This window comes from Oryctolagus cuniculus, chromosome 11 (genome assembly GCF_051225735.1).
Source record: "Oryctolagus cuniculus isolate XC-2025 breed Fujian yellow rabbit chromosome 11, ASM5122573v1, whole genome shotgun sequence".
Classification (NCBI taxonomy): Eukaryota; Metazoa; Chordata; class Mammalia; order Lagomorpha; family Leporidae; genus Oryctolagus; species Oryctolagus cuniculus.
This window is the reverse complement of record NC_142877.1, coordinates 109,657,023-109,680,217: the sequence shown is the minus strand read 5'-3', so window position 1 is coordinate 109,680,217 and position 23,195 is coordinate 109,657,023. Positions and strand designations below refer to the sequence as shown.

Here is a 23,195-nt window from a genome sequence, read left to right as displayed (position 1 = left end):
AACTTGTGAATACCATGGACTAACTATATATTACATATACATGGTAGCTGTCTTATGTGGTATGATATGAACATTTCTCTAAGATGAGGTATACATTAAGTTCTTTGACAGTGCAGAGGACAGAGAAATTTCTTTTAAGAAAAGATTATTTCAAAGGCAGAGAAGGACAGAGAGAGAAAGAAAGGAAGAAATCTTCCATCTGTTGGTTCACTCCCCAGATGGCTGCAATTCCTGGGCCTGGGCCTGGGCCTAGCTCTAGCTGAAGACAGGAGCCTGGAATTCCATCCTGGTCTCCCACATGAGTGACAGGGGCCCAAGTATTTGGACCATAGTCCACTGCCTTCTTAGGTATATTACCAGGGAGCTGGGTTGAAAGCAGAGCAGCCCGGATTTAAACTGGTGCTCCAATATGGTTTGTCTGGAATTGCGACCGATGGCTTAACTCACTATACTACGACTCAGGCCCCCAAAGAAATTACTTTCAGCTGGAAGACTGAAGGTTAGTAGAATATGAACTTGAAAAAGATGAGAAAAGGGAAATTCCCCCTGAAGAAATGGAAATTAGAAACAAGATTGCAGGCCAAGGGAAGCAGGAGCAACCAGGAGATTGTGTGGAGAAGATAGTTTGGTTTGGTAGGAGGGCAAGGGGAGTGGGGGAGGAAATGAACCTGGAACCCTAGGTCAGTGGCCAAGCAGAGTAATTACTCTTTATTGTATAGGGAGTGGGTCTTTGAAGACCTTTGTACAGGAAAACATGAGTCATGAAGATTTAATATTGTGTATAAAATGGATTAGAATGCTGAGAGATTAGTGGTGGGCAGATCTACTTTAAGATACTGCAGTAAATAAAACAAGCAAGAGATAAGAACTAGAATTACTATAACAAGAATAGAAGTGGGTGGGAAGAAGGGGAGTAAAGAATGTTAGAGAAACACTTATGTAATAGTGCTCACTGTGGTCAGGTTGAGTTCTAAGAGCTTCATAGATACTAATTTATTTAATTCTCACCGTAATATTCAGTAGGTCCTATTACAATACCAATTTTACAGATGAGGAAATTAGATACAGCTTTTGGTATTGGTTGAAGTTTAGCAATCTGTCACTAGGCTTATTGAGTTAGGAACATCTATACAATGGAATATTTTGAAGTTATGAAAACTGATGCCATAAAAGTATGCCTATTGCTTTGGAAATATGTTTGCCATATATGAAGCCAGGCTTACAGTAAATAGAGAATATATTATTTTTTCTGCTTTTAATGAATACATGCTGATTATCAATTTTAAACTTTTACGAATTAAAAATGAAAGTGTGTATCTCGGGGGCCGGCGCCATGGCTCACTTGGTTAATCCTCCGCCTGCAGCGCTGACATCCCATATGGGTGCCAGGTTCTAGTCCTGGCTGCTCCTCTTCCAGTCTAGCTCTCTGCTGTGGCCCGGGAAGGCAGTAGAGGATGGCCCAAGTGCTTGGGCCCTTGCACCCGCATGGGAGACCAGGAAGAAGCACCTGGCTCCTGACTTCGGATCAGCGCAGCACCAGCTGCAGCAGCCACTTGGGGAGTGAACCAACAGAAGGAAGACCTTTCTCTGTCTCTCTTACTGTCTAACTCTATGTGTCAAATAAATAAAAAAAAGTGTATGTTTCTCTCCTTCCTACACTATTATAAATTTCTACTCCCCAAAGATAGATATTATTAATAGCTTAGAAAGTATCTTTCCAGGTATTTTCCTTAAGCACATCTAAACATAAATAGATATGTGCAATGTAAATCTTGTTTTACCCACCAAATATGTATATAATTTTAAAGGTCATACTACAAAAGCTTGTAACAGAGGACAGCATCAGAGTGTGTTTACACCATCCTTCACTTTTTTTGTTTCTTCACAGATCTTTTCTACTTAAAATGTTTGAGTTAAAAGTACCCATATTATTTCAAGTGCTTATATTTGTACTGTATCTTTGTAACTTTTATGTGTAATCACAGGTGTAAATTTTAGTATCTGTGGAAGAAAATATCACAGTATGGAAGAAAAACACCGTACTTAAAACAGTTTCTATTGCTTTGTTTCCTGAAGTGCCAAAACAAAAATTAAGTCTTAGAGTGCAAAACTTTTTCCATTGTAACATATTACTTAGTCCATATCATTCTAAAACTTGCTTTTGTGTCATTGAGTGTTTATTGAAAAGCATTTAAAATGCTTATTCAGCCTGTGAACTAAAGAAAAATAAAGGGTAAATTATTGAGACTTAATTGTTTATTTTATTAATTCTTTTTTTTAAAGATTTACTTATTTATTTGAAAGTCAGAGTTACACACACACAGAGGGAGAGAGAGAGGTCTTCCATCCGATGGTTGATTCTCCAATTGGCCGCAACAGCCAGAGCTGCAGCTATCTGAAGCAAGGAGCCTCTTCTGGGTATCCCACGCGGGTGCAGGGGCCCAAGGACTAAGGCCATCTTCTACTGCTTTCCCAGGCCACAGCAGAGAGCTGGATCAGAAGAGGAGCAGCCCATATGGGATGCCGGAATTTCAGGCCCAGGGCATTAACCCGCTACATCACAGCGCCAGCCCCAATTTATGAATTCATTTTTTTTTCTTTTCCAATCTCTTATACCATATGAAAACATTTCCACAGAAAGGTTGAATATTAAGAAATCTTGCTAGTTATTACTAGCTTTGGTTGAGAAGATGCTGAAATTAATGGTACAACAGAGATTTTGGAGATTCTTTGCCTTGAGTTATCCCTTCAGGCCATTTTAGTTTTGTCCTATTTCAATTTAAGAACACTTAAAATTGGTAGAGTTCATTTAACTTCTTATTTTTGATTATAATAACTTTAAAAATATTTTTAAAAATATTTATTCAAAAGAGTAACAGAGGGGTAGAGGCAGAGAGATCCTCCCTTCTCTGATTTACTCTTGATGCCTACAAGAGCCAAGTTTAGGCCAGGTTAGGAGTCAGGAACTCAACCAGGTCTCCTACATAGGTGGTAGGGACTCAGGTACTTCGGCCATCTTCCACTGCCTTCCCAGACAAATTAACAGGAAGCTAGATTATAAGTGGAGCAGCAGGGACTCAAATTGGCACTCCAGTATGGGACACCTGCATTCTAAGCAGTAGCTTAACCCTCTGTGCCACAATGCTAATCCCTAAAAACTCTTATCTTTGTTCTATATAGAAACTGTTCATAAAAAATACAGGGAGTGGGCCGGCGCCGTGGCTCAATAGGCTAATCCTCCACCTTGCGGCGCCGGCACACCGGGTTCTAGTCCCGGTTGGGGCGCCGGATTCTGTCCCGGTTGCCCCTCTTCCAGGCCAGCTCTCTGCTGTGGCCAGGGAGTGCAGTGGAGGATGGCCCAGGTGCTTGGGCCCTGCACCCCATGGGAGACCAGGAAAAGCACCTGGATCCTGGCTCCTGCCATCGGATCAGCGCGGTGCGCCGGCTGCAGCGGCGGCCATTGGAGGGTGAACCAACGGCAAAGGAAGACCTTTCTCTCTCTGTCTCTCTCTCTCACTGTCCACTCTGCCTGTCAAAAAAAAAAAAAAAAAATACAGGGAGTGGAGGACTCTTCTTGACAGGCAGATACATAAAATTCGATGCTTCCCAAAACCCAGATGCTTTTATGTTGTTATATATCTAACAACTGTTTTCTTCTCCAAAGTATTTGTACATTGCTAGTGATGGGTTGGGGTAGGGGATTGTGTGTTAAGAAGGTGACTCCAAATCAAGACAAAAAGAATGTGATGAAATATAAAGGTGAGAATAGGAAGGTTTGTTTTATGTGAAACATCCTAAGGTAAAATGGCAGGATATCTAACATCCTCATGAGTACAGAAATGTTAACACTCTAAGCTGTAGAGATGGTGACCCCTAAAGGGGGAAGCATATCAAACTTAAATAGTATTGCTTACGTCACTCATAACTGCAGTTGTGAAAAAATCAACAGAACTTTTTTGTGAAATGATGGGATTTGAATGGGAAAAGAGGACAAAATAATCTGAGAAATTTTCTAGAATAATGCTGTCCAGTAGAAATTTCTGCAGCTATGTGGTGGTTATGTATTTGTGCTATCCGGTATGGTAGCTACTAGCCACACATGTGGCTGTCGAAGACTTGAAATGTGTCAAGTATGACTGAGGGACTGAATTAAATTTAAATGGTTACATGTGGATTTAGATTACCATATTGGACAATGCAGTTCTGAAATATGCTTTTTACTGCCTTTAAATCACTCCTCCACATAGACAGACATTATCACCATTCTCAAAGAGCATGTGGCCTGTAGAAAAGGCAGACAAATATTTAACCTTAAGATGACAAAACATAAAAGAAGCAAAGTAGAGAGGAACTAGGATATGTCTAGCTGAGAGGAACAGAGTCTAGATGAAAATTAACATAAAGCAGGTTGAATCTTTCAGGTGTGACAGCTCTTTCAGATTTGCTTTTGGGGACTGCTCCATGTCTTCACCATAGAAGATATACAGTGAACAGTCTTCTGGTACTGCCCCAGAATTTTTCCAGATATTTGTCATATATTAACCATGTTAGTAGCCCCACTCAGTCCTTGAAGCCTTTTTTTTTTTTTCTTTTTCAAGGTAGAGTTACAGAGGAAGAAGGAGAGACAAATATCCTCATCTGCTGATTCACCCCCCAAATGGCTGCGATGGCCAAGGTTGTGCCAGGCCAAAGCCAGCAGCCAAGAGCTTCTTCCTGGTCTCCTCCATAGGTACAGGGGCCCAAGGCACACCAGCAGGGAGCTGGATAAGAAGTAGAGCAGACGGGACTCCAACCACCACCCATATAGAGTGCCAGCACTGCAGGCCGCGGCCTAACCCACTGCACCAGCCTCTTGAAGCCTTTATTAAAAAATGAGCATTTTGGGCCAGCGCTGTGGCTTGCTTGGTTAATCCTCCACCTACAGCGCCGGCATCCCATATGGGCACCGAGTTCTAGTCCTGGTGCTCCTCTTCCAGTCCAGCTCTCTGCTGTGGCCTGGGGAAGGCAGTGGAGGATGGCCCAAGTGCTTGCGCCCTGCACCCACATGGGAGACCAGGAGGAGGCACCTGGCTCCTGGCTTCGGATTGGCGTAGCTCCAGCCGTAGCAGCCATTTAGGGGGTGAACCAACGGAGGGAAGATCTTTCTCTCTGTCTGTATCTCTCACTGTCTAACTCTTATCTGTCAAAAACAAAAAAGAGTTACTGTTTAAAAAAGAAAAAGAGCATTTTAAGGGCAAGCATTGTGGCATAGTGGGTGAAGCCACTGCCTGTGGCACTGGCATCCTATAAGGTATGGATTCAAGTCCCAGATTTTGTTGTTTTTGTTATTGTTGTTTATGCAAGTTCATTGAAGAAAAGTAAAGCAATTACTAGCAGAGCTATTAGTTGATCAACTCCCAGATTCTTTGCTTTCGATCCTTTGATTCTGATCCAGCTCCCTGCTAATTTTCTTGGGAAGACAGCTGAGGATGGCCTAAGTACTTGGGCCCATGCAACCACGTGGGAGACCTAGAAGAAGGCTCCTGGCTCCTGGCTTCAGATTGGCCCAGCTCCAGCTGTTGCGGCCATTTGGGAAGTGATCCAATCTCTCTCCTTATCTGTCTGTCTCTAACTCTGCCTTTGAAATAAATAAATGGCCGGCGCCGCGGCTCACTAGGCTAATCCTCCGCCTAGCGGCGCCGGCACACCGGGTTCTAGTCCCGGTTGGGGCGCCGGATTCTGTCCCGGTTGCCCTTCTTCCAGGCCAGCTCTCTGCAGTGGCCAGGGAGTGCAGTGGAGGATGGCCCAGGTGCTTGGGCCCTGCACCCCATGGGAGACCAGGAAAAGCACCTGGCTCCTGGCTCCTGCCATCGGATCAGCGCGGTGCGCCGGCTGCAGTGCGCCGGCTGCAGTGCGCCGGTCACGGCGGCCATTGGAGGGTGAACCAACGGCAAAGGAAGACCTTTCTCTCTCTCTCTCTCTCACTGTCCACTCTGCCTGTAAAAAAAAAAAAAAATAATAAATAAATAAATAAATAAATCTTTTTTAAAAAGTTAATATTTTGTACACTGAGTTAATACCACATTGTTTAGCATCTATCTTATAGTTTTTTCATTGATTAGATTAAAAACTTGGAAATGGAGGCTGCAATTTCTTTCTCAGATGAGAAAATTATTTATGTACTCACAGTCATTAAATAGAATGTTTCCTTGGGTTGTGTTGTGGCACAGTGGGCTGAGCAGTCACTTACAACTCCTGCATCCCATATCAGAGAGCTGGTGTGAGTCCCAGCTGCTGCAGTTCTTTCCAGAACCCCAGCGGATGGGCCTGGGAAGCAGCAGATGATGGCTGAAGTACCTGAGGCCTGGCCAACCACACAGGGGACCCAGATGGAGTTCCTGGCTCCTGGCTTCTGCCTGGCCATTTGGGGAGTGAACTAGCATATGGAAAAATCTCTCTGTTTCACTCTGCCTTTCAAATAAATAAATAAATCTTTTTTTTAAAAAAGGTTTAAATTTTTTCCCCTGTAGTTGTTCTAGATTTTTTCAAGATTTTTTTTTTTTTTTTTTTTTACAGGCAGAGTGGACAGAGAGAAAGGTCTTCCTTTGCCGTTGGTTCACTCTCCAATGGCCGCAGCGGCCGGCGCAGTGCTGATCCGAAGGCAGGAGCCAGGTGCTTCCTCCTGGTCTCCCATGGGGTACAGAGCCCAAGCACTTGGGCCATCCTCCACTGCGCTCCCGGGCCACAGCAGAGAGCTGGCCTGGAAGAGGGGCAACCGGGACAGAATCCGGCACCCCGACTGGGACTAGAACCCGGTGTGCCAGCGCCGCAAGGCAGAGGATTAGCCTATTGAGCCGCGGCGTCAGCTCTATTTAATCAAATTTAAACAGTGAAATCAATTACTTTAATTGCTGTTATAGTTTTTTATGTAATTTTTATGTTTATAAATTCAATTTTTGCTAATAGTCACTTATTTAATAGAAATTTAAGATTTAATTCAGGAAGGCACTAAAATACTGGGAAAGTTGTACTGTAAATTAAAAATATAAGTGTGGTTTCTGAAAATGGTAGTTTATATGTTAGAGTTGGCATTTTAGTGATGAGGTTGGCATTTTAACTTTTAAAATAACATAACTTTGCAATATGTTGTATCTTATAAATATTTTTTAAAAATTTTATTATTTTCTTCTCCATAGATTTTTGCTTCAGTGTCTTGAGGATCTTGATGCTAATCTGCGAAAATTAAACTCTCGTCTGTTTGTGATTCGTGGACAACCAGCGGATGTGTTTCCCAGACTTTTCAAGGTAATTTGAAAAGTATTTACATAAAATAACAACATCTTTAGCAGCAAAGATAACATATTTAGCAAACAAAGCTTTTCAGTTATTTAACTTAAGCTTATATAACTTAAGTATTTTTAGACTATTAACTTTAACTTAATAACTTAAATAACTTTAGCTTATTAAGTTGTGAAAAATATTTTTCTTGAAGATTTATTTTTTTATTTGAAAGGCAGTTACAGGGGCTGCTGGTACCATGGCTCACTTGATTAATCCTCTGCCTGCGGCGCCAACATCCCATATGGGCGCCGAGTTCTAGTCCCGGCTGCTCCTCTTCCTGTACAGCTCTTTGCTGTGGCCTGGGAGGGCAGTGGAGGATGGCCCAAGTGTTTGGGCCCCTGCACCCACATGGGAGACCAGGAAGAAGCACCTGGCTTCTGGCTTCAGATCTGCATAGCTCTGGCCGTGGCGGCCATTTGGGGAGTGAACCAACGGAGGGAAGACCTTTCTCTCTGTCTCTGTCTCTCTCACTGTCTATAACTCTACCTGTCAAATAAATAAAATAAAGGCAGTTACAGATATGCAGAGGCAGAGAGAGAAAGAGGTCTTCTATCTGCTGGTTCACTCCCCAAATGATTGCAACAGCTGGAAATGGGCCATTCTGAAACCAGGAGCCTGGAGCTTCTTCCAGGTCTCCCATATGGGGTTCTTGGCCCATCTTCTACTGCTTTCCCAGGTGCATTAACAGGGAGCTGGATTGAAAGTGGAACAGCCAGGACTCAAACTGGTGCCCATGTGGGATGCCAGCACTGTAGGCAGTGGCTTTACCTGCTATACCACAGTGCCAGTCCCATGAAAAATATTTTAAAATAAAAATTATATGTATTTTTTCTTAATGAAAAAGTTACATATGATGAAATCATGACTGGAAAAATAATTTATAATGAAAAGTTAATTTTTCTTCTGCCTTAAGCTGCTAGTTCTTCTACCAAAAGCAATAACTACTACCAGTTTCTTAAATGTCCAATTATAAATACGCTTTATTTAAACAAGATTGTATATGTGCATTTATTTACATTTGTACCTGTGTTCTCTTTTTTAAAAACCTAGGTGACAGCACATTGTATATACCATTCTATTCTGTTCTGTTCTGTGCTTTATTCACAGAATCATGTATTTGGGATATTGTTCATGTTACTTCTAAATGGTTCCATAGTGTTCCATTGTGTAGATTTACAATAATTTCTTTAACAGGCTTTCTATTGAACATTTAGTTGTTTTTTCTACAAGCCTTTTGCATGCAAACAGTGCCAATGAATATCCTCATTCACATGTGTATATCTTTGATCACATGTGCCTATACATTTGTGGGATAATTCTTAGAAGAAGAGGACTTTCTGGGTCAAAACAATTATCGTTGTATCAAAAATGCAAAATTGTATTTTTTAACTTGGTAGAATCTTATAAAATTCTTGATCTTAATCTCTCCATTTTCCAATTGAAAAAAGTAGGCCTAGAGAGATTAAAGGAGTTGTTCAGGATCATACAGCTAGCTCACGAAAGTGCTCAAACCAGAAGCTAAGTTTCCTGTCCTTTTTATATGCCTCGTTCCTGTTTATTATCATTAGAATTCCTAATGTCTCCCTGCTTCTTTTTGCAGCTGTTTGATTCATCATATTTAAAAATATATATAATTATTTATCTGGAAATCAGAGAAAGAGGGAGAGAGATCTGTCGATCAATCTTCCATCTGCTGGTTCACTCCCCAAATGGCCACAACAGCTGAGGTTGGCCCAAGCCAAAGCCAGGAGCTTCTTCCAGGTCTCCCCCATGAGTACAGAGGCCCAAGCACTTGGCCATCCTCTACTGCTTTTCCAGGCACGTTAGCAGGGAGCCAGATCAGAAGTGGAGTAGCTAAGGCTAGTACTGGTGACCATATGGGATGCCAGCATTACAGGTGGCAGCCTAGGCCATTCCGCCACATTGCTGGCCACCATCATATTCTTATAACAGCAATGTTTCTTTTTTTTTTTTTAATTCAAAGATTTGTTTATTTGAAAGGCACAATGACAGAGTGAAGGAGAGACAGAAAGAGAGAGATCCTCCATCTGCTGGTTCATTCCCCAAATGGCTATAGCAGCTAGGCCAGACCAAAGCCAGGAGCCCAGAACTTCATCTGGATCTCCCACGTGGGTGACAGAGGTCCATGTATTTCATCCATCTTCTACTTCTTTCCCAAGTGCATTAGCAGGGAGCTGTATCAGAAGCACAGCAGCTGGGACTACAACCAGCAGTCTAGGATGCTGGCATTGCAAACAGCAGATTAACCTGCTGTGGCACAATGCCAGCCCTTCAAGTTAGAATTTAAACTAGATTGTCTACAGCCCATGCCACCCTGAACTTGCCCGATCTCCTCTGATCTTAAGCTAAGCAGGGTCAGGCCTGGCTGATACTTGGATGGGAGAATTTAATCTAGGTGTTCGGAAGAATTGTGACAAGAAAGTATATCTGAAACAATGATAACAGTTTATCCACAACTCATGAGTGTAAAAATGTGGGCATTTGCCTCAACTCTAACTCTAAATCTATTTGGTATAAGTAAGAATTTAGTCAGTTTTTTTTAAAGGATTTATTTTATTGATTTGAAAGAATTATGGAGAGAGGTAGAGAAAGAGACAAAGTGAGATATCTTTCATCTGCTGGTTTACTCCCTAAATGGCCACAACAGCTGGAGTTGAGCCAGTCTGAAGCCAGGAGCCAGAAGCTTCTTACGGGTCTCCCACATAGGTGCAGGGGCCCAAGCACATAGGCCTTCCTCCACTGCTTTTCCAGGTGGAAAGGGAGCTGGATTGGAAGTGGAACAGCTGGACTTGAACTGGCACCCATATGGGATGCCATTGCTGCAGTCTGGGGCTTTAACACACTGTGCCACATCGCCGACCCCAGATTTTAGTCACTTTAACATAACAGAATTTTTATTTACTTGGGTTTTTAAATTTATTTTTAGAATTTATTTGAGAGACAGAAACAGAGGAAAAGCTCTCATTCTCTGGTTTACTCCCCAGATGGCTTGCAACAGCCAGGATTAGGCGGGGCTTAACTTGGAGCCAAGAACTCAATCCAGGTTTTCCACATGGGTGACAGAAACCCAACTACTTGAACCATTTACCACTGCCTCCCAGGGTTTCTGCATTAGCAGGGAGCTGGTACCAAGTATCAAATGCAGGTATCAAACACATGACAGTCAACACCTTAAACTGTTGGTCCTGCCCTTTTTACTTGTTTGTGAACAAATTTTTTTCAAGGCAACAAGTCTTTTCTGTTCTTTGTTTTGAGACTACTTCTGCCTAAAGTAGCATATTATCGGATCAAATTATGTTCTGCATTTAGATAATGTCCTATCTTGTCAGTTTGGCAAAAAGGCATGGGTTTCTACATGTATCATAAAATACAGATGCATGAATGCATACATAAATGCTTTTTTGATTTTTTTCCTCTGGCTACATATAGAGGTCTATATAAAATGCCATTTATGAAAACTTTCAGATTTATTTACTGTGTCTGGAACTGTAAAGCAAATTAATGTTTTGATTTTTACTTTTTGTTTAGAGGGACTACAGGCATGTATTTTAAAAACTAAGTCTAAAAAGTTATAGAATTGAAAGCAGGCATCCCGCCCACTCCTAACCTTCTCACCCCCTGTTCCTATGAGGAAGAAAACTCTTTCGTCAGTAACTAACTGACGCAGGTAAAGCTGTGTCTCTGGTTTTTTATTCTATTAACTGCAAATAGTGAGAATTTTTATTAGGTAATTAATTCTGTTTCCTACATTGGAGAGAAAACTGGTTTAGACCTAGTAACAGTGCCTTTAGTTTATTAGGATGGTTGATAATGACTCATACTGTTGTTTCCTTAGTATGCATCTTCCCTTGGTAGGCATTGACTCATTTTATTCTGTTTATATTGAGATTTAGGAATGGATTGGAGCATTTTTATACATACATCTATAATTCAGAGAAAAATATGTCTGATACACTGTTGTTATATTTTCTGGTGTAGTTTCTTTTTTTTTTTTTTAAGATTTATTTATTTATTTATTTGAGGGTCAGAGTTACACAGAGAGTTAAGGAGAGGCAGAGAGAGAGAAAGAGGTCTTCCATCCACTGGTTCACTCCCCAATTGTCCACAATGGCTGGAGCTGTGCTGATCCGAAGCCAGGAGCCAGGGGCTTCTTCCGGGTCTCCCACACGGGTACAGGGGCCCAAGGACTTGGGCCATCTTCTACTGCTTTCCCAGGCCACAGCAGAGAGGTGGATTGGAAGAGAAGCAGCCGGGACTGGAACTGGCGCCCATATGGAAAGCCAGCACTGCAGTCAGGGGCTTTACCTGCCAACCCCTTCTTGTTTAGTTTCTACCTAGGTGTTTTTCTCAGTTAAATTCTGACTTAATATAAATTAATAAGATAGCTTTTTTTTTTTTTTAATGTACCTAAATTTTTTAAAGGACGGTCTCACGGGCTGGCGCTGTGGTGTAGCAAATAAAGCTGCTGCCTGTACCACTGACATTCCTTTTGGGCACCAGTTGGTGTCCTGGCTGCTCTGCTCTGCTTTTGATCCATCTCCCTGCTAATGGCCTGAGAAAAACAGCGGAAGATGTTCAAGTACTTGGGCACCTTCCACTCACATGGCAGACCAGAAGAAGCTCCTGGATCCTGGCCTTGGCCTGCCTCAGCTCTGGCCATTACAGCTACTTGGGAAGTGAACCAGTGGGTGGAAGTCCTCTCTCTCTCTTCCTCTCTCCTCTCTCTCTGTAACTCTGACTTTCAAACAAATAATAAATCTTCAAAACAAACAAATATTCTCACTGTATCCAAGAAACAGAGACATGTTTCTATATTCTTTATAAATGGGCACATCGAAGCATAATAAAACACTTTGTTCAGAATCACAGAATAAAAAAAAAATACATATTTAGCCTCCAGCACTTCAGTAGTAAAATTTATATTAGAATTTTTTAGTTATTTTGGATCTTGTTTAATTGCTTCATGGCACAAACTTGTTAAAATTCATTCAGCAGATACTCATTGAATACCCATAATGTATGAGGCAGTGTTCAAAGTGCTACAGATACATTGAAAACAATAAAAAAAAAGTTCCTGGGCCAACACTGTGGCACAGTAGGCTAAGCCCCTGCCTGCAGTGCCAGCATTTCATATGGGAGCCAGTTTGTGTCCCGGCTGCTGCTCTTCTGATCCAGCTCTCTGCTATGGCTTGGGAAAGCAGCAGAAGATGGCCTAAGTGCTTGGGTCCCTACTGTAAGGCTGCCACAAAACACACCAAACACTGGAGTAAGGGGAAGGATTTATTGGGAGAAAACCCAACAGACCAGAGAGAAGGGGCAAAGAAGGAAAAGAGAGAGCATGTGTCCTGGCAACGAGTCCTAATATCCCTTTGTCAGAGGGCAGCTAGGGAAGTAGGAGTAGCGAATCTCATGAGGGTGGGAGTGGAGCTGACACCGGTGGTTGGACCATGAGATTTAGGACCAAGCCTACCATGCAACACGGCGACAGGGGCCATGGCCTAAGAGGGCATCTGGGGCATAGATGGCACCACAAGTAAGATGGAGCCATTTTACTAACACCTATAGCTGCATCAAGACCCTGAAGAAGCTCTTGACTCCTGGCTTGGGATCATCCGAGCTCTGGCCCTTGTGGCTATTTGGTGAGTGAACCAGCGAATGGAAGACCTTTCTGTCTCTCCCTCTCTATGTCTGTAACTCTGCCTCTCAAATAAATAAATAACGTCTTAAAAAAAAAAAAAAAAACAGGAATGAGACCTGTATTTGCAGCTAGGACTTTAAAAAAAATTCCTTACTTCTCAGAGCTTGTACTACATTGGAAAGGAGACAGATAAAGCAAATTGGCATTGTTAGGTGGAGATAGGTGCTATAGAGAAAAATAGATTGTGGGATGGTAAATGCTAAGGTGAGGGAAGGTTAATTACTTTATATGGAATCACTGAAGGCCTCTGATAGGTGGGATTGGGGCACAGATATGAAAGGAGTGAGCCATGGAGATATCTGGGGTCAAGTATATTTAATCTACAATATTTGTGTCTCTTGCCACCAGAGTGTAGAATTTATTTCACTTAAATTTGAATTGGCCTTAAAACTTATTTTAACTGAGTCTCAAAAGAAGACATTATGTGAGTTCCAAATACTAGGCCTCGAGCAACCTTGGAACTTTAACTTTCCCTGCTTGAAATGCTCTATGATATAAGAAAGTCTAGACAAGAATATGAATGATGGGAAACCATGTAGAGAGAGTGGGTCAACCAATAGCCAGCACCAAGATCTGGGAAGTGTGAGTGACATCATCTTTAGCCCTCCAGCACCAGCCAAGCTGCCAGATGTTGGAAGCCTGGTGAGCCAAAAAAATTGAAATCCTTTTTTTTTTTTTTTTTTTGCTTAGCAGCCAAACACATTTATTAGTCTTTTTTCTTTTTTTTTTTTTTTCCAGGAACCCAAAAATATTTTGTAGTTATAATGTAAGCAACTGAGTTGCACATAATACAATCACATCTTTCCAAAATAAAATAAAATAAAAAAACTAAACAAAAACAAAAATAAGCTGTTTAAAAGCCCCAAAAAAACCTTCAGAAAACTCTTATATATGCATTACATCATCTCGTAGCTTTAATGAAATGACGACGACTTAGTTCCTTATTACTCAACCTGTCACAATCCAATAAAACACCACCCTTTAGTTTTTTTTTGTTTTTGATTTTTTTTTTGAAATCCAGCATGAGAAATACAGTTATGGCAAAAACTATGCTATGGCAAAAAATACACATAAAATGCAACTTTTCAGCTTATTTGTACATTAGTACAGTTTAACATTGTGTTTTAAGTGAACCAGTGATTTTAAATTGAAATCCTACCATATATCTTTTCTGACCACAATGGAATGAAGCTGGAAATTAACAACTCAAGAATATCTAGAACATTTGCAAACACATGGAGACTGAACAGGATGCTCCTGAATGAATAGTGGGTCAAAGAAGAAAAGAGAAATCAAAACGTTTCTGGAAATCAATGAAGATGATAGTACAATATATCAAAACTTAGGGGAGGACTGGCGCCACGGCTCACTAGGCTAATCCTCTGCCTGTGTCGCCGGCACCCCGGGTTCTAGTCCCAGTTGGGGTGCCAGATTCTGTCCCAGTTGCTCCTCTTCCAGTCCAACTCTCTGCTGTGGCCCGGGGAAGGCAGTGGAGGATGGCCCAGGTCCTTGGGCCCTGTACCTGCATGGGAGACCAGGAAGAAGCACCTGGCCCCTGGCTTTGGATCAGCACAGCGCACCAGCCACAATGCGCCAGCCATAACAGCCACTTGGGGGGTGAACCAACAGAAAAAGGAAGACCTTTTTCTCTGTCTCTCTCTCTCACTGTCTAACTCTGCCTGTCAAAAAAAAAAAAAATTTTTTTAAAAAGAAAAAAAAACTTAGGGGATACAGAAAAGGCAGTGTTAAGGGGGAAGTTTATAGCAATTGGTGCCTGCATCAAGAAATTGGAAAGCTATTAGTGCATCTCAGGGACCTAGAAAAATAACAATAAAGCAAATCTCAAATCATTATGAGCAAAGAAGTAATTAAAATTAGGGAAGAAATAAACTTGAAAGAAAAACAGCACAAAAGATCAGTGAATTGAGTTGGTTTTTTGAAAAAAAATTAACAAAATTGATACACTGTTGGCCCAACTAACTAAAAAAGAGAGAAGACCCAAAACAATAAAGTCAGAGATGCAAAAGGAAATGTAACAAAAAGATACCACAGAAATAAAAAGAATCATCAGGAATTACTACAAAGAGCTATATGCCAATGAATTGGAAAACCTAGAAGAAATGGATAGATTCCTGGACATATACAATCTACCAAAATTTAGAAAACCTGAACAGACCAGTAACCAAGACTAAGACTGAATCAGTAGTAAAGACGCTCCCAGCAAAGAAAAGCACAGGACCGGATGGCTTCACTGCTAAATCCTCCCAGACATTTGTAGAACGAATTCCCCCTCTTCTCAAGCTGTTCAAAACAATTGAAAGGGAGGGAATCCTCTCACACTCATTCTATGGCTAGCATCACCTTAGTTATTAAACCAGAAAGATACAACAGAGAAAGAGAACTATATACCAATATCCCTGGTGAACACAGATGCAAAAATCCTCATCAAAATACCAGCTAATAGAATCCAACAACACATCAGAAAGATCATTCACCCAGACTAAGTGGAATTTGTCCTTATCAATAATTATGATTTATCACATTAACAGACTGAAGAACAAAAATCATATGTGTCAGGATCTCCCCCTTCGGAAACTGGCCGGGTTACCATGAAGGAAGTGTCGAGGAGACTGAGGAAGGTCAAGCTAAGCACACTTTATTGATGCTCTAGGCGACTAGGAGGAGAGATCGCTCAAGCCTACTCCTGCGGGCACCAGGCACTACGGACCAGGAGCTTCTCCCCGCAGGCACTAGGCACTACGGACCAGGGAGAGAGGCTGAGCAACCTCTGGTTTACAGCATCTGAGGGTCCCCTTATATACAGTTTCTAGAGGCTAGCCCCACCCACATTCCGACCCCCCAGGTCCCGTTGTCATGGCAAAGACAGTTTGTGGTTAGGCCATCTAGTTAGGCCATCGGTTTTCAAATCTTACCAGCTAGGGTGGTTACCACTCTACTTTCAAGCTACTGCGCAGTTACTTTCTTTCAAAGGGCGATACAATTACTTTCTCCATGAATGGTTCCCTAACAGTCCTCCCTTTTCTTTTCTTTAAATGCGCTCGTAGCCCTGCAAAGCCCGTTGAGCCGCTGGGCCAAGGGGACGAACATTCTTGAGCATATTCCAGATTCGGGATCTTCCTTTTCTTCTTTTTCTTCTTCTTCTATTTCTGGTGGGCTGGGTTCCTTTTGGAGGGCTAGGTATCCCTTCGTGAAATTCCGTCCAATTGAGAAGAGGTGCTGTAAGATAGGCAAGCATACAAGAACCATACAAAATATTGCTCCTATTTTAAACCATTTCCAGGATGGGAGCCAAGAGGAAACTGTGTCAGTCAGAGTATTTATTGTCTGTCCCACTGTTCTGACTTGACCTATCTTAAATGCCGCTATATTTTGAAGCTGTATTATCTGTAGAGCTCTCTTAGTAATGTTAGCCTCAAGATGAGTGGTTGCATTTACCCACTCTAGCCAGGTAGAATGGTTGTATTTGAACATATCAGCTAGTTGCGTTGCATTAGGAATGGATAGATTGTTCCACGGAATGGTGGTAATGCAAACTCTTCCAATCCCTTCACACTTGAGTTCTCTTTCCAAAGCTAGTATAGTAATTATCTGTTCTATTTGTACCGTGTGTGCTTCGAGCATCTGGAGCCCCATAGCGTGTGTCTTAAGCAGTGCTGACTGGTCACCTAGCTGAGCCCGCTGCACCTGAATTACCTTCAGGAGGGACTCCAAAGCATCTCCCTGTAGTTGGGTAGTGCTTAGAGCCAGTGCTCCAGTCACAGCGCCAGCTACTGCGACTGCTGACACGGCTATAGCGACAATAGCTGCTGTTACTCCAAAGTCTCTTTTTTTGGGGCATCAGTTTTATTGGTATAGTCAAATCAGACATATTTACTTGTACATATGTGAAGGGAGTTGCCTTTACCACCATATATGGAGCCAAGAATGTTACCATTCTCTCTTCCCGTTCCAGGTCCCTTATATAGCAACCGAGCTCCTTTTTAGAATCTAATGAGTGTGTGCATCTGGCATACAATACTTCCCCTTCTGTTCTACATGTCCAATTTCCTGGGTCTTCCCTTACTGGAATTTTTACAAAATGTTTGTGAAACATTTCATATCCTGCCTGCCAAAAACAATGTGTTGACTGATTGCTACTTGGAGGTCTACATATAATGTATCTATGCTCTAAGCCATTTTTACAAATAAAAAAGAAGACTCATCTCAAATTGTTGACCCTTGTATTTTATATGTTTCGTTCACATACATGCTATATCCAAAGCCTGGAGTTGATAAATAGGGTATGTTTGATTCATTAAGGTAGTAACTCTCATTTTCATAATAGAAGGAACACCCTACATGACTAATTCTCTCTAGATCCTTTTCTTGTCCCTCCCCTATTTGGACTCCCCTGTTTTGTTCAAAGGTCATCCACACCAAAGAGTCCTTTACAGCTATGCGGAAGCAATTGATATGCCCCTGAATCTTTGTTATAATAAGCCTGGGATCTATGTCATGGGCAAATGCAGTTTCCCATTCTGAGTAATCCATCCTCTCCTTGCTGTTATTAACATATGGTTCTAACTACGAATGCTCTAATCCTAGCAGGGTTAGATCTGGCCCTACGAAAGATATCTCTTCTGTGCATGTTGTTGTTACCCACGAGGTACAGTTAGGCTTTCCCCAGTAAGATTTGTCATCTCTGCTCAGGCTATATGTCTTATATTCTAAGCATTTAATTAAAGCAAATGGGGGTCTGACACACAGTCTACTTAATCCCACTTCAAACGTTGTTTGTTTCCACTTGTCACACGCTTCATAAATAGTTCCTTCCAGTGAGCATCCTCTCATTGTGCAAGTTAAGGGGGCATTTTCTTTAATCTCTGTAATGTCTCTACATTCCATAGATCCTGCATCAGTCAAAAAGGATATACTTTGTTTTGTTATTAGGTTTAAGGGCCCTGTCAATTTTGGTACAACACCACAACATGTGCAATTTGTATAATTATTGTGTGCGTGACAAGTATAATTACTGCACTCTATTTTGGACCTTTTACAATTGCTAGAGAGAAATCATTCAATTAAATCTCTCCAAGGTCCCACCAATTCCTTAGCACGGGTTAACCAAGGAATAGTATAATTTTTTACTTCTGTCTTAATGAGGGATAGAGTCCCTGTGGGCTCACATCCTGACCTTGGTACATTTGATTCACAGGTAAAGGGCACATTATTAACATCAGGATATGTATAAGCTGGTGGGTTTTCTACTAAGCCTAACACTTGTTCTTCTGTTTTTACACTTGGCCATATAATTAAGATGATAATTACCATGATCAATCCATAAGCTCTGAGCATAGGTAGTTCAAATCTTTCCCACAATTTCATTAAGTTGCCTAATAATTTAAATCATTTAAGTGTTCGCTTACCTTTGATTAACTTACCTTTATCTTAGTCCCATCTTTTTAATTCTTCTTTTACCTGTTGTAGATGAACTTGTTGTCTGGCTGCTAATTCATCTTGTTGGTCCTCGGGCAATCCCTCAAAAGGATTGACAAGCAGTGGATTTTCTTCCTCATTTACTCGTTTATGTATGTACTGTTCGTAGAGGTCTTTGCTTCTCTTCCTTTAAAGTACATTTCTCCGTTTGCTGCTGCTGTTGCCATTTCTGGAGCTCTTTAATCCTAGCTCTGGAATATGAAATCCCTAATTCTTTCTGTAAAAAAGCACAACTGACAGTGATATCTACATTTCTTACAAACACATGAGTTCTTTTGACAGGATAATTGCAGTTGATATTCCATTAGTGCCTAATTGGAAATTCCCAAGTCTTGAGGTCCTGGGGCTGGAACCATCCTAACATGTCTTTGGGGCAAGCTAATAATCCCCTTTTCAGGTGTGTCAATCACTACTGCTCCTTCTCCTTTCCAAAAGATGGTGGTGGGCCCTTTCCAGTCTTTACTGTTTGGTAATCTATAAAAGCAAAAGAGTTTTTTATCTTTAAATTTCTGGAGTTGGAGCGTTTGCTCTAGTTCTTGCCATCTCTGATGGATATATCTTTCAGTAGGAGTATAGCCTCCTATTCCTCCCCTTTTCTTTTGATTAAGGGTGATAAGAGCTAATTGTAGCCGTGCTTCAATGGTTTGAACCACATTGGCAAATTTATCCATTTCTTGTTTTAAGGATTGATTAGCTCTCTCAACCATTCCTTGTGACTGTGGATTATAGGGTGTGCCTGTGGTATGATCAATATTTAAATATCGGCACAATCCCGTGACCTTCTCTGCTGTGAAGTTAGGGCCATTATCTGTATGGAGTGCTCGGATCTGAAATAGATTCTGTAGTTCTAATATTCCCCATACTGTTTCCTGAGCAGTCTCCTTAGGAATTAGCTTAGCCCATCGAAGGCCAGTGGATGTCTCAATGGCTACCAGAATTAGCCGGGCCTTATAGTGGGTCACATCCATTTGCCACAGTCCTGGCCCTGATCTACTAATATGAGGAGTAGTTCCTCCTTTATGTACACTCTTGGGGCAGTTCTTTATTATTTGTTCTGCTACAATTTTGGTAAGCTGAATTGTTGTCTCAAGTATGACACATCACTATGCCATTTATCATGATCATCCGTGGCTGTCTCAATATGTTCTAGAAAAAAGATTTGGTGCCTTACTTATGTCATGGAGGACAGGCATTAGAATTGACTGAGCTATTAGTTGTCCTGTTTTTACATATACTATTTTTTGGGATAGGTTGACCAATCTTATCTTTAAAGGATTTTGATCTCCTGGGCTGATGAAACCTCCCTACCCTTACTTTGGCCTCAGTCATCTCTGATGTTTCTGTTATCCACCCCCACTGTCCTGGGATTATGGTAATTTGTTTGAAGGTTATGGGTCTCTATTACCTTTGGCGTAAGTACCAGATGTTTTGGGGCACTTATGGAGTATCCAATCTGTTCTGGTTCTTTTTCCTTAATGTGACCACCTTGTACTACCAGGTTTATTTGAGTTGTATTTATTTGTGAAACTAATTTGTCAATATTTTCATTGCCTAGGATTCCCTTATGTCCAGGCACCCATTGGATATAAATTTCTTCTTTACTTTCTATAGCTTCTAGTATGGTTCTAAGCAAGGGTTCTTCAATATTTACAGGTAGGGGTCTGGCCTCAATTAATGTATATACATATTGGGAATCCGTAACTGTATTCATTATTGGGGGTCCTTCTTGAAGGGCTAGTAGCATGGCTCCTTTTTCTAATTCTTGATTACTTCCCTCACTCTCCTTAACTAGTTTAACTCCATCTGATCTCCAAAAGCCATATTTTTCTTGCCCCTGTTTGCTTCCTCCATCAACATAGTAAGTAGGTCCTGGCACGGGATGACCTTGAAGACTGCTTAGCGCCCTTCTAAGCATTAAAGGCGCATGGATACATTCAATCTGTGGTACCCAATGCAAGTAGGGGTCTTCCTGAATCATAACATCTAAATCCTCTTTTTTAATAGGTAACCTATATATAGGTTCTTGCCCTATTCGTATAATGCATTCTTGTCTGATTTTATGTAGACATTTTAGGGCTCTAGTTAGAGGAGATACTGCCAATACCTTTGGAAATTCCTGTCTGCCTACCCAAAGAATATCAGATCCTTGGTGCCCTTTATAATTTATGGTGTTACCTCCCATCATAACAGTGCAGTAAACTTCCTTGCTGGAGTCCCAGTAGCTTAAAGATTTGTGTTCTTATAATAGCCTCCTTATAGTCCGTAACTCCTGTCTTGCTTCGGGGGTCCATTCCCTGATACTATTTAACTCTTGGTTTCCCTTCATCATAAGAGTAAAAGGTTTTGTCTTAATTCTGGGAACAGCTTGGGTCATCCAATTAAGGAGTCCTACTAACTTTTGTAGTTCATTTAGGGTGGGCTCTCTGGAAGTTCTGGCAACTCTAGTTTTTGCAATGTCCATTTATTCGGGTGCAACAAGTACCCCACCCATGAATAGGGATATTGTTCTTGTAATTTCTCATTTGATGTCTCGAATACCTTTTCTAAAAGCATTTTTCTGAGTTTTTCTACTATCAGTTTGTGTTGTTTTGGAGAATGATCGGACCCAATATATATATCATCCACATATTGATAAAGATCTACTTCTGGGTGTTGTTGTCTCCAGGGCTCTAGTATGTCCCTTAGTGTACTTTGGTAAATCAGGGGACTTAATACAAAACCTTGTGGGAGGCAATTCCAAACATACCTATGGCCTGGACCTTGATTATTAACCTCTGGGATGGTAAAGGCAGTGTACTGCCTGAAGTCCTTATCCAGAGGGATGGTAAAATAAGCATCCCCTATATCCAAAACAGTAACCTGGTCTCTTCTTTGTAATCCTCCAGGGTGTGGAATACCTAATTGAACTTCTCTTCCCTTATCTACTCATTTATTAAGTTCTCTAAAATCTATTAACATTCGCCATTTCACAAATATTGGGGTGTTCCAGGGATTATCTGGGTCTACTGGAGATATCTTCCCTTCCTCTAGTAGTCTTTTTGTTATTTCCTTAATTCCTTCTAATTTTTCTTTGGTTAAAGGCCATTGGGGAATCAAGGGACCTTTATTAGGATCTTTCATTTTTATCTTTACTGGGGTAATTTGGGTAGAGAGTTGTGCCATAATTAGGGCTACCCCTAACTTTGTTAAGACATCCCTTCCAAATATATTGATGGGAATATCTGGGGATATTAGAATAGATATCTTTGTCTTCCTTCCTTTTTTGTCTTTCAGTGTAACCTGTGATATTTTTTGTAATTTAGAGCACCCTCCCATCCCCTCCATATTTGCCATCCTTCTGTTATCCCTTCTTTTATTCCTTTAACCTCTTGTTCCCTTATTATAGTTAAATCAGCCCCTATGTCTAACAGCCCTACTATATCTTTCCCCGCTAGGTTTACCTTTAAGGTAGGTCTTTGTTTTAATTCTATTTTGGTAGTTTAGGGTAGATCCCTGTCGCAGGGGTTTCCGTCTGTGTTTCCCCCAGTGGTGGGGCAGATGGTGGGATAGATGACTGGATATTCTGGGCAGATGCCATCATGGTCCGGGGGCATTGCCCCCGCTTTCCCGTTTTTTGGCTGTCTACATACTTTTGCCATATGTCCTGTTCTCCCACAATTATAGCATTTTAGCGGAGTTTTTTCTCCACTCCTACCATTTCTTGCCATATGCCCCTTTTTTTCCGCATCTGTAACAAGTTCCCTGAAAACTTCTTGACCCTTGCTGTCTATCTCCAGCCTTTAAGGCTTCTGCCAGCATGGCCATCTTATAGGAGGTGGATCCAAATTCTCTACAGGCATACATTTTTTCTTCTAACAAATCTCCTGGTCTTAAATTTCTAAGCAACTTTTTACATTCTTCATTAGCATTTTGAATGCTCCTGGTGTCCTTTAAATATGTTCTCAAATCCTCTCTAGATGTTTCCATATCAATCTGAGTAAATAATTGTTAATGAACTCAGGGTAGGGTTCTTTGGGCCCTTGTCTGATGCTGACTGCTTTAGGGGCCCCACTGATAGTTCTCTGGCATTCTTGAAGCGCCTCAAGAACCCATGTTCTATAGAGGGTTCTGGCATCAGCAAATCTAGGGCCAGCTGCTTCTTCTGGTGATAATCCAATTCCCCTAATCTGATTGGATGTTAGTGGCACTTGTCCAGCCTCGTCGGCTGGGGGAGGGGGATGCATCTCATTCCATGCTATCGCCTTCTCTTTTATCTTATCTATGACTAGCTGTTTCTCTGCTGCAAAGCCAGGAGTTACATTCAGTAGCATATTGATGTCTACCGATGTAAAGTTTACTGAAATTACCACAAAATAAGTGATGGTAGCCAGGTGCGTGAGACCGTGTTCCTGAACTTGTTTAAGCCAAGCGGTCCAGGTCCCACAGGCTCATATTCTCGTCTACCACTTCTTAACACTATCGGGTAAGCTGACTGTTCTTTTGCTTTTTCTTCCTTTCTTAACTCTCTGGGAACAACCTGAGGTTTTTGCCTACATTCTGCTATGGCGTCATAGAGCTTACAGGCGTCTCCTGTATTTTTTGGATTTAATCTCTTGCCACAACAAATTAACACCTTAAGGGAGTCTACTGCACATTTATAATCTTTCCCTGTGTGGCGCCT

General features: G+C 41.4%; 1 protein-coding gene across 2 annotated transcripts in view; it reads left to right on the top strand.

Annotated features, from left to right (window-relative positions):
• Nucleotides 1–23,195, top strand: part of CRY1 (cryptochrome circadian regulator 1) — a 98,066-nt gene that overhangs the window by 47,851 nt on the left and 27,020 nt on the right. For both annotated transcript variants that reach the window (XM_002711421.6, XM_089307587.1), the window contains exon 2: nucleotides 7,176–7,284. In XM_002711421.6, coding sequence (XP_002711467.3) covers nucleotides 7,176–7,284 — 109 coding nt within the window. The remainder of the gene's footprint in view (nucleotides 1–7,175; nucleotides 7,285–23,195) is intronic.